Raw genomic sequence first — 12,429 nt, forward strand, 5'->3', positions numbered from 1 at the left:
TGCTGGTTAGCTACTCCTTTAATAGAGTGATTCACTCAAATGGAAAGCCAGTCCAAACACGCACACAGGGTGGAGGGGGAAATCAAAAAGAGATCTGGACACTGGAGCCCGACCACAATCAATTTGAGAGATTTGGATTCTGCTTCTATTAACTTCTGAACGAGAGTTTTGTTAAACTGAAAAGAGCAGATGTCTGCCAGGTATGGGGAAGGAAGTGGATTCATAAAAAAGGAAAATACTGCCTCAGTGCTCATTCTGCATTACTTAACTACATATATATGGTTGAAATAGCAGAAACAAGTCATGGAACGTTAGCCAAACACTAAATCCAAGATGGGTTTCCCCTTTTCATCTTGGGATGTGACTGCATGCAAGTTGTCACATCAATATAAGTCGTGGCATTCATGGTGCTGTACAAGCCATGCAAGGGCAGGGATATGGACACGATATTCACACCTAAAGGACAGCATCTCTGTGCTGTGAAAAGGATCTATTGTATAAGTTATGTTGTAAAACAAAGTATAATTCGATAAAATGACTGAATTAGAGGCCAACAGTGTCGCAGCCAAACCACAAAGTAGCGGAAAAGTAGAAAAAAACATGGTGTTCATCGACTGTGGCACTTGCATATCTGCTTGTTGCCAGAACGATCAGAGGCCCCTAATATCCCCAAGTGTGGAAAATAAATTATTTTGTGTTTGCGTCAGGAGTGGCAGAGGAGCTAAGGATGTCTCGTCCCAGTCAGAACACATGGCCCCTGTCTCTCCCACCGCTGTTTTGTTGGTAATGTCGCTGGTTTGCTAACCTGGACGACAGAATGACGAGGTCAGCCGGGAGGTGATCCCCATTTGCAGCTCTGACCACTTCCCCAACAGCCACCTGATATTACCACACACCAGCAGGGGGCGAGATAGAGAAGGTGTGGGAGTTGATCCCACAAGGGGCAACGGAGGAGAGGATGAGAGGGGAAAGGGATGGAGAAGGGGATAAAAAAGGAATAAAACACAGACAGACAAAAAACACATAAGGGGAGAAAGACAACTGTTATAGTTTTAGGGCGATAAGCAGAGCACAATGATCAGTCCTGTGTGATTAGAGGTGATGATGAGTTCTCCTTTTCACAAAACCATTCAGATAAACCACACTAGAGGGAAGTTTAGTAGACAGAGCTAATAAATAATTTCTAACGCAATCAAGATTTCACGGTTTGCATTTTTAGAGAAATATCACAACGATTTGCGAAATCAAAAAAACAAATTCTTAAAATTCAGCTTGAGAACCATTAGGCTCGAGTCACGGCACATCCAAATGGTTTTTAAAAAGGTGAAGGATGGAGGAAGATTAGTCAGTAATCCAAAAATGACATTACCACTGTCCTACCTAAAGAAATGATGGCTGTCACATTAAAATGAATAGCATCACATACTTTTTCTCGACTATATAAACATAATCAGATATTTTTAAAAGCAGGATTTTTCAGTGTTTATCATGTAACCATCACTTCTTTAGGGAGAGCTGAGAAAGAGAGAGAGAGAGAGAGAGAAGGAGAAAGGAAGAGAAGTTCCCCACAGTCTGGCATCAGGGTGGACTCCTATACCTGGACGATAAAATTACAGCATCCGCAGGCACGAAATCACTGCCATTTACTTTAATAACATCGCCAACATCAACCTGTGGAAATACAATGTTTACTGCTCTGCACTGCCGATGAAAAACCATAAAAGTAAACAAGAGTTCATGACTTAAAATGCACTGCTGGAAAGAGAGAAGGTTAAATACATTAAAGCAACGCATATTGTACAATACTGATGAGGGGACACACTGAGGAAACAGCTGGAGGTTTATATTCTACTACTGCTACATAACAATCGGAGTCGCTTAGCCAATAATCATAATTCACCAAAATGGTATATTTAATGGATTATATTTATAAAAACTGAGAGGAAATTAGATACGACGTTCATATATTCCATACATGAACATGCTCTACATTAACAAACATTTGTGAAACATTTGATTGTGTGAAAACAGGGGTTAGTCAGAAACACTCAAACATTTTGTTTCACACATAATAAAACAAGATTAGGTGAAAACCTAATTGCTAGTCTGCTTACAATAAAACATGATTATATAACATGAACCTTGACAAAACAATATGGCTTCTAAAACCATGATGATCAGTCTCATTATTAATAATTCTGATCTCGGCATTTGGCAAAAACTACAACAAAATAAAGTAAGTGCATTTGACCTTATTCAGGTTGTCCTGAAAGAGTCGCTATGACCGAGCAGAACTGTGGTAGAGAAGCTGCTGTTACAATATGCATGATGAAGATGTACAAAGTTGAATTATTTAAAAACCCTTGCTTTTTAGAGAAGATTTCCATGTGTATAAAAGGAGAGCAATATTAACAGAGCAGCAAGTCACAGTGATTTTCTTCCTGCTGGAATCAAGTCATTGTATGAATCTGATATTTTGTTAGTGAATATCGACATTCACAGAAATACTCTGTTTCAGAGTGTGTTCTCTCTGTTGTGTTGTTTCAGTCAAGAGACTTTCTGATACTATTGTTTTATTTCCACATTTTTGATATGGATTACCAATTCGATACCAGTGCATTTACAAAAACAATGACAATTTGTTTTTTACGTATTTTAACAGCTGTATGCTATTAAACCTTCACAGAAGAATGATTGATATTGTTTTGTGGCTCAGGTTAAACCCTTTCAAAACAGATACACTATCAGAAAACAATTCGTCTACACTGCTCTTAAACCAGTACTAACCAGTGGCAGTACAGAGAAACGAGGCTTTTCGAACCTATTTGCGGTAAAAATAAAATTGCAGTTTTATCTGAGTGAAACCAATGTACTTTAAAGACAGGAAATTGGACCATTACATAGATAAGCATACTCACCGAAGCCCGACCTGGCGTTTTTGTCAGGATCGGAAGCATTTCCGATTCTGGTATCAGTATTTGAACATCTTTATTCCAGTCAGTCTAACCACACATACACCATTAACTCACAACCCCTCAGCATCTGTAACATTCAACATCTGTAGCCTGTTTTTATTGTGCATGTCGTGTTCTCAACTGATTTATCCTATGTTGTATTCGTTTATTTTGTCTTCAAACAAATAAATATAACATTTGGACTACAATATAATAATGTGAGTGTAATTATCAGCTTCGGAGTTGAGATGACAACATCACTACTCCTGCTGTTAATTTAATTCACAAGAGCAAAGCAACAAATACTTCATGCAGTAAATCTTTTCTGATTTCTGCTCCTCTCATATTCCCCAAGAGCAGGAGGAAACACTCAGTTTATTTTGCAGTGGTACAATTTACCCTCTAATGGATGAGGTAGTATTACTAATTATTCAACAGTAAAATCAACTTCCTCGCTGCACAGTCGGATGTTTTTTCCTCTTCCACACCCTCAGTAATAGAATTGTCTCATTATGAAGGAAGAGTGGAAGCCGCTCTTTGTCCTCCAGCATTGCTGTGTAATGACCGTCCACATGGAAACACTGGATTAATGAGTAGCTGAATACTGGAGGGGTCAGAAGCTGTGTGTGTATGTGTGTGCGTGTGCATGCCTGCGTGTGTGTGATTGTGTGTGTTACGTAGACTGTATGTGAGATCTCTCTAATTGACAACAGAACAATGAATGGTGAGCTGGCAGAAAGAATGACTTGTGTTTTGCTCCAGATGCAAATGAGAGAACTGGTACAAGTGACATGTAGTGACACGTTGTGCCTACATACCTTTTCCCAGTGCACAATTTCCCAGGCACCATTCCTTAACACTGTTGTAGGCAGGGAGAGAGATGAGGGGAGTGAAAGTAAGAGAGAAAGAGTCAAAGAAAAGAGGAAGGATCAAAAACACATGACAAACTGATGTTTATACTGATCTTAAAACTGCAGAGAACAAGGTCTACTTGTCTTTTGGCAAATCAAAAACATGTACACTTAATATACAACGCACTGTTTTTTCTATTCAAAACATGTTAAATGGTTTACAATACCTTGACATTCCTTTTTGTTGACAACATTATCAGCAATGTGACGTTTCTGTGTGGGGGGGGGGAAAATAACAACATTCACACCACTTGATAAAAGTACAGTGACAAACAAAACCAGAAAAGATAATTTCCCCAGGTATAGTCCTGGAGGAGGAATATACCTGAGCGAGCGATGTATTAAGTCTACTTCCTCCCATTTTGTAAAATTGAAGCAAACTACTTCAAATACAGAGGCCGCCTTCTTAACATGATTTGAAGCCATGGTCGACACAGAAGTGATCATGTGTGAGAATCGAAGTCCTGCCCATACACAAGATTGGTCCCATCGGTATGAAGACCGTGGCAATGTAAAAATCTACTTTCTGCAGTGAGAGAGGGAGGTTTAAGTCTGCAGTTACAAGCTGAAGAAAGATAACACCTTTTCACTGACTGCACAGTGGCTGTTAATAATCTCACTGTGGCCACACACTCTTTTCACACATTGATGTCATGCAGTATGGCCTTTATCCAAAACACCCTACAGTAACATGACAGCACAGAGATTTAGCATGGCTGTATCCAATGAGACCCCAAATCCAAGTGATGGTAATGTCCAGCTTAACCGATTTATGCCTCCGCCAACAAATAGGTGACAACAAGGTGAACTCAGTTTAGCATTTAATATACATATTAGATAAACTAATTTCATTAAACAAAGACTTTATTAAGTCTTTATAAGACGGACAACATGACAGCTCCCCATGAGCCAAACCGTCTCAATCTCCCCCTGGTGGCTGGTTCTGCCTTCTTAATGTCACACGGATCTACCTCACGTCAAATACATTTTTACCAAAGATGGGATCTGTGAGTTTATGTAGTTCTTATCAAGTGCTCATTTTCCCTGTACGTTATGTTTTACTTATTTATTTCATGCTATAAAAACCGGGTGAGATGTCAGGTTTGACAGCCGAGACTGACTCGCGTTTGGTTGTGTATCAGCAGGATCTTGCGATCATGGCTCCACAACATTACTCACTACTTCAAATACTCTAGCTCCAAGTGATTACAAATTATTATTGAAATTAATGAATTACCAAAAATAGGGAACTGGTTGACATACATTTTCTTGTGCCTGTCTTTATTGCTTTTCTAGCATACGTAAAGTATTTTACAGTGAAGTACAGACTAAAAACGAACTATATTGTGTTTCCTCAGTGAGACTACGTCAACATCCAGATCAGCAGAATTACATTCCCCCGTGTCCTCCTTGTCTGCTGAACAGTCATGCAGTCAGCTGTGAATTCAACAGCTGATTCCAAGGGACAGCCTGTCAACAAGCATCACGCTGAGTAATAATGTGTTGCTGAGTCCGTCTCACTTAAATAATCTCGGAATGATTGCTGAGGTGAGGACATGTCCACTCACATCCCTGCTAATGATCTGTTTACTTTGAAGATTTGCTCAAATTTGGTCTAATTATAATGACTTTAAAGCTAATGTGTTAGTCTGAACTGTGTGCTATACATCTCAGGATAAACAAAAAAGTCTACAGAGCAGCTCAGGGTGAAGCAATCAATAGGAGAGGTTTTCTCTCTCCTTGACCAAATTTCACCTGTGACTTGTAGACTAGCAGCCTTACAATCTCAAATATATCTATCTAATGCTAGAGCTGTTATATGTCAGACCCATCGAAGCCTATAGCGTATACACCCTTTGAACAACAAACCTTTCAGAACATCAAACAAACTGAATCTGCTCCAAAGTTCACTTTAGTTCGATCTGCTCTTTCAGCTCCATCTCTCTTTTCCCCCTGCCATCTGCACCCACCCGTCTTCTTCTTCTTCAGGCTCCAGTTGAATCAAATTTAGGTTAAGTATCCCTGCAACATGCCATAGCATCTGCTGAATTGGTTGGTTGTGTCACATGGTTTGAGCTTTTTATCAGCTCCACTATGCCCAGAAATAAAGTTTGCAAGTAAAGACCTTTACACGGCTCATCCATCATCCCTCCTGCAGGAGCTGTCAGCTACTTTCATTCATCTATACTATCTGTGCTGACTGTACAGACCCTCCTCTCTTCATCAATGTGTAGGAACAGTTCTAATATGTTTATATAAGTCACTCGACAACTTTTCCTGTCGTTTGTCCTTCTCATATCCTGTGTGTCTCCGCCCTTCTCGCTCCATCTGTCCCGTTGGACAAGCAGCAAAGGAGACGTACTGTATTTAGATGATGTGTGTAATCACAGTGCAGTGGAGAGCGAGTGGGGCACAGAGCGTATGCATGAATACTGCAGTATCAGGCCTCTGTAGACCTCAGCTATAGAGGAGGGGGGAAATGAAGCGAGCAGCGAGAGTTAAAAGCTAGAGCGTCTGCAATGTTACCTTGATTAAATGCATTTTTTACTGAACATAATGAATTCAATTTAAAAACTATGTCAGGTTTGACAGATATGAAGGAGTCCGAGAATTCTGATCAGGGTGTTTGCAGTTATCAGATCCATGTTGGTCTTGTCTGTAGTTTTTTTTACAGCGTTCAAATATTTGTATCGTATTATGAAAAAGAACTACAACGCACAGAGACATTACAAACTATGCATTTCGCAAAGTAATATCGTAATCCATTTAAGACTTCTGGAATTCACGTTATTACATTTTAAGATCTAGTGGACACCCTATTTAAAACTGTTAAGAGCTACAAACAGAGCAAACTGTGAGAGTGTGCTGCAGCACACACAGCCGGCAACAAGGTAAGGTGCACGGTGTGTGTGCGTGTGTGTGTGTGTGTGTGTGTGTGTGTGTGTGTGTGTGTGTGTGTGTGTGTGTGTGTGTGTGTGTGTGTGTGTGTGTGTGTGTGTGTGTCCCTAGTGCATGATTCATGAAGTTAGGGGGTCGATGTTGCCCTGGCAGGTCAACTTGTGAGGGACAACGCAGTACAGGGAGCAGACGTGTGCGCAGGTGACCTTCAGCAATAAAGACGGAGTCATCACCACTCTGTTCCCATGTTTTTCACAACAGGCTGGGAGGAAAAAAAAAGTGCTGCGCTGGTCCCTTCAGCGTGAGATAGAAGCGTATTGTATAGAGTAACTGTCCACTGGGACCTGCACAGAGGATCGCATTGCAGGGTCACTGCAATACAGTAGAATGCAACACTCACTGACTCAGATCAGATGGACTTGAGCAGATCACTAGTGGACCAAGAGTAACAAAACACATTTTGAAGCCACTAAACAAGAGATCATATAATAAAAACACTCAACCGTATAAAATTGTGTTAAATAAATTGCATTTGTCTACTTTTCAAGCCTCTGTGTAACAGCTCAGGCTTGCTTGAGGGCAAATAGTTAGTGGTTTTGTTTTGTTAGTACTAAGTGCCTTTGTTTAATTGACTCAGTGAGTTCTCTTGGTGCAGTCGTCACAGCTGTGACCTCTAAAATCAGCCTGTGCTTATGCATTTGATCGCCTATGTCTAATGCCGTGTCTATAAGTTGGGGGGCATCCTGCTGGGGTCGTGTATCCATCACTGTCTCCTCTCTCTACAGGGACCAGTCCAGGACATACTGTACAGTAAGAGACTAAACAACAGCCCACTTTCTGCAGGCGGACAGTCTGTATGTTGTACTGTAAATTGACTGAGGAGAGTAAGAGTGACCTTCATTACAGATAAAATAAGGAATTCAATTTTATGTTATAAACTTCATGAACTTCATGTAGTCCGATACCTTTCATCCAATAGGTGGCTGCCACAACTAGCTACTTGATTGGTGGCATAAGATGCCAATTGAAAAATGGATCGGAAAACATAAACAAAAGTAAGATCTAAAAGTTGTTGGGCAATTGAATCTTCCAAAGCTTGCTGTGTGGCTTTTAATAATTGCTGACTGCATAATATTTTTGAATCAGGGTCTCACTGATGTGTGCGGCCAGATGAGTGGTCTCAAGTTACATCAAGACAGTTTTTCCAATAGATTAATGAAATGTCGGCAGCAGGGTTGCACGTGCACGCTGCTCTCACACGCAACAGATCCTGAGTGACACGTACAAGGTATAAAAAGTGAAAAAGAAGGTCTCGTGAGGGAGGGAGAACTGCATCGCATGCCAGGACAAGGACGTGCACAGCTGCAGCTAAATCTATGAGGTCTGACTGTTAACGTGGATGAAAGAAACTTCATAGACAATAGCGCGAGCAAGCACGCAGCAAATAGCTCTGCAGATAGAGATAATTAATGGGAGACATTGCCATAACATTGTATATTAATTAAACAAGTCACAGCCCTGTTTCTTGAATCAAGTATTATTTAAAGTTTATTTTACCAGATCCTCAATGATCTCCTTGACAGCAGCCACCACCAGGATGAAGAGCAGTGGCACCAGTGTGGTCCATCGACCAGTTGGAGACACATCTGGGATTTGCTGAAAGAGACACAATAAAGGAATATTAAGTAAATTCCTTGCATTATTTCTGCGTATAAGAGTAACTCCAGAAGCCAAATTTCCAGGTAAGTGGAGATAATAACTGAACCGAGGAGTGCCAAACCCACTCAAGCTGCCAAATAAGTAAATAAATATATAACTGAATTAAATGCATGGATCTGTGCCCAGTGGGGACAGCTGTATAAAGAAATCCATGACGATCTTCAGTCCAAAAAACTAGTGTCAACTGAAACTTGATGCCAGAACTTCGGTCTCTCACATCAAATAAGTTTACATCCTTATTTCAATCTTTGACAAAGTTTAATTTGGGCATCCGACATCGTAACATGACAGAAGATACGGAGAAGCATAATGAGTCCCGTTTAATGCAGAGCCAGGGCCACAGCTCAAAGGAAACTCGGACGAAATGGATCTTTTCTCTTCCTCATCTGCATGGATGTTTTATTCAAGGTCGCAGAATTGACAGGGCAGGTAATGAAGATTCACACTGGCTGCTTTTCAAAGCAGCTACGTCAAGGTCACTGGATAGAGGCCCTTTGCTGTCGTGGTTTTGAATTTCAGTCTGCTCATTTATCCTTTCATTTATCTAATCCATTGTTTATGCATAGACGTTTTAATTCTGCTCGTCATTACAGACCCTGAGACTCTCCCCAGACTGCCTTTAAAGTCAGCTGACCTGCTCACCTGTACCCCTTTACCTCATTAGCTTTCTAATATGTAAAGACACACATACTGATGTATGTATATATCATTCAGTTTCCACTTGCTCTGTGCAAGATTGTCTTTATACGAGCTTTAGTTTTCCAGCTATCTGTTCTTTGCCTGCAAATGTGTTTTGGATCTTTTTTTGGCCTTCGATGCCTGCTTGGATATATTATTAGATATTTGACTTCCTCCTGTGTCAAGTTTTATTGGTCCTTTACACTTTTCGCATCCTGAGATATTGTATTATTTCTCACTCTGACTTTATCACATTTTACAAGGTGGCAGACAAGGAAAGTTCAGCAAAATGTGCAGAGCATTTGCTGCCGACATTTGCATTCTCATGTAGAGCCTCTCTTGCTTCAGACTAATTGAATGTGTTTCCTCAGTCCAATGCACTGTAGAGTTATTGGTACAGCAATGGACGAAATTAAATCTATCCACAGCATGTGGTACTGTATGTAGTGTGCTGACCCTGCAGGCAAATCTAGTTTCCTATAAAGGAGGCCCACATAGTATTACATGTATTATTCATTATCAGGATATATAAAGTACTAGTGTGTGTATGTGTGTATGAGCTTGACTGTGTGCATATGAGATTACAGCTATGACCTTTGGAAACGATGTGTAGGTTATGACAAACAGTAAAAAAAAAAATGAAGCTGGGACGAGCAGCAGTTTTAATATTAATGACTGATATGTGTCACAGCAGCAGAGGGGAAAAAAGCAGCTACATTATACTTTACCTGCAAGAGTGCAATGAAGAGAAAGAAGGCGTTGGCTGCCCTCCTGAACTGTGAGTAGAGGAACCGGGGAAGGAAGGTCAGGACATTGTATTTTGCTGTGCTGGAGAGCGGATCAAGCAGCAAACACACGGTGATGGGTGGAGGAAGGGGAAGAAGGAGAGGGGGGACACAAGAGAGAAACAAAATGGTTAGTTACAGATATCAGACGAGTCATTTTTACGATTTAATCAAATGCAAATACTCAACAGAACCATTTCCTTGCCCCTTCTATTCATCATTAAGGTCCTTTTTGCAGACACAGGTGTGTGAGAGTGAGAGAGAGAGAGAGAGAGAGAGAGAGAGAGAGAGAGAGAGAGAGAGGGAGAGAGCGAGAGCGAGAGCGAGAGAGAAAGAGAGAGTGTGTGTATAAAACTGATGGAAAGGCAAGAGGAGTGGACAAAGTGATCATAAAGAATAATTGGGAGGAAGGGGGATGTAAAGAGCTCCCAGCAGACGTGAGCGATGTCGGCTGTGCTGCAGGGGCGGTGGGTGGGGTAGGTGGGTTAGGTGGTGATGGTGGTACACTGAGGCTGGTGGAGCCCTGAACAGCACCGCAATCCAGACCTCCAGCAGTCTGATTTACAGCTGCATTAAAGGGCCAGTCAGAACCGCCACTTTGGGGGAAGATATATGCCATGATGTATGCCAAGCCGCTGGCAGCGCTTTGCTTAGTCACACGCGCACAAGAGCTGTCACACATATAAAAGCAGAATATCACAGAGTGTAGCCTCAAACTCGTCTAAAGGGCCAAAGCATATGGAGGTTAACATTAGGGATACCAATGTTTTATTCCTGTTGGACTGAATCTTACTTGACTATGCTTTTATCCTGAATTGTTCCACTTACAGCTCATCCAACGAGCACAATGTCAAATTATCCAAGTAGGCTAGCAGTGTATTGAAGTCAATTAAAGAAAAAGAGTTTTACATTCAGTGTCATCGTGGCTGCCTGGTACAGCGGAGCCGTCTGATACAGAGAAAAGGCCAAGTGAGTAAGAGCCAGGCATTGTTCTGACAGCAGTACAATGTAATACCAGCGTCACAGAGGAGCCTGGTGATGAGCGCTGTCAGGACAACGGTCAAGAATGGACCAGCTTTGTGTTATTCGACAAGGTCTAGTCTTTGGTCTGGTAATGTCAAAGAGAAGAAAATATCCCTTATGCATGAGTTATCTGTAAACAAGGAGGAGGTAATCATTTGAAATTATTTTATTTAAAACAGTGGATCTGTAGCATTAAATATTACTGAATTTGTGCGTTGAATAAAGGTAATTTCAAGTCGAGCCATTTCACACAAATATTTGTTTCTCTGAGGTTCACAAAGTCAAATAGATTCACTCATCTGATCTTTTTCATGACTTGTGTTGTGACACAAAATTAATTGACAGGATACAGGGATCTGAATGGCTGTGTGATGGCTGTGTGATGCCTCATATGCTTGAATTTTGAATCTGAATTATCCTGAAATAATTTAATTTAATCTTAATTTCTCTGATCCACCTTGAGCAACTTCAATTTCAAACTACACAACTTAACATGTCACAAAGGCAAATTAAAGCAGAAAAATGTAGGTTACGGTTTGAAGTCAAATATGTTACTTTGTTATATTTAATAGTATACAGCCTTTTATTGAACAATAACTATTTGACACTTTACTGAAATTAAGCAGGTTGATGTTTGGATGCAATTCGAGATTTTGCAGTGATTTTTACCTTTTACAGATAATCAAGTTTTAGGTGCATTCACCTTGGATGGAGAAAAAGACTACTCCTTGTAAATGAATGTAAGAAAAGTCAAACCGCTAGAAGAATATGAAAGTTACAAGGTTAAAGGAATAGTTCACCCAAAAAAACACTTTTCCCATCCCTCCATCGGCATAGGGGTGCGAAGATAATGAGTGAATTATCATTTTTGGGTGAACTATTCATTTAACTAGTGACTCACAATTTATAATACAGGGAGCAGGGAGGTAACTCGAGTAATTATGACATTGATTTGAATGTGGTAATCTATCATTGCGCTCCATGACGTGCGGTATGTCTGCGATTTTTGAAAGAACGTTTAAATGAAACCTGGTGTTCTTTTTTTTCTCCCCCTTTTCATTCTGATGTATTGTCATAATCCACGTACAGTAGCCGATTGTGAAATACTTAGATATCATATATCAGTACACTCACATTTATAAAGTGTGACCCCCCCCCCGGGTATTAAACCCTGGTTGTGCTAATGTGTAGCTACCGGCTCAGTCTACCCTGGAGATTAAAAGGAACGGGGAAGCTCTCCAGCCGGTTATCCTAAAAGCCCTGGCTTTATCATCCCTCTGTCATCATGCCTTTGAGATCATCCCTCTGTTTCTGCTCAACACTTTTATTTTCTTCCCTCCACCCTTCCCTCTATGCTCATGGGGGTAGAAGTGTAAAGCATGCCGTGTCCTGTCCTCTCTAGTACACTAACTTTTTCAACAAAGGCAGGGCATGATGAAGAGCTCATTTAACACTTTCCTT

The 12,429-nt window shown here is 40.7% G+C and overlaps 1 protein-coding gene across 1 annotated transcript in view; it reads right to left on the reverse strand.

Annotated features, from left to right (window-relative positions):
- The window catches only part of atp8a1 (ATPase phospholipid transporting 8A1), a 96,056-nt gene that overhangs the window by 66,130 nt on the left and 17,497 nt on the right, over window positions 1–12,429 (reverse strand). The window contains exons 3-7 of the mRNA XM_061080061.1: window positions 9,889–9,988; window positions 8,321–8,419; window positions 4,033–4,078; window positions 3,773–3,813; window positions 806–879 (exon numbers count right to left, since the gene is read on the reverse strand). Of these exons, the coding sequence (XP_060936044.1) occupies window positions 806–879; window positions 3,773–3,813; window positions 4,033–4,078; window positions 8,321–8,419; window positions 9,889–9,988 (360 nt within the window). The remainder of the gene's footprint in view (window positions 1–805; window positions 880–3,772; window positions 3,814–4,032; window positions 4,079–8,320; window positions 8,420–9,888; window positions 9,989–12,429) is intronic.

Source organism: Limanda limanda, chromosome 10, assembly GCF_963576545.1.
Source record: "Limanda limanda chromosome 10, fLimLim1.1, whole genome shotgun sequence".
NCBI classification, from domain to species: domain Eukaryota; kingdom Metazoa; phylum Chordata; class Actinopteri; order Pleuronectiformes; family Pleuronectidae; genus Limanda; species Limanda limanda.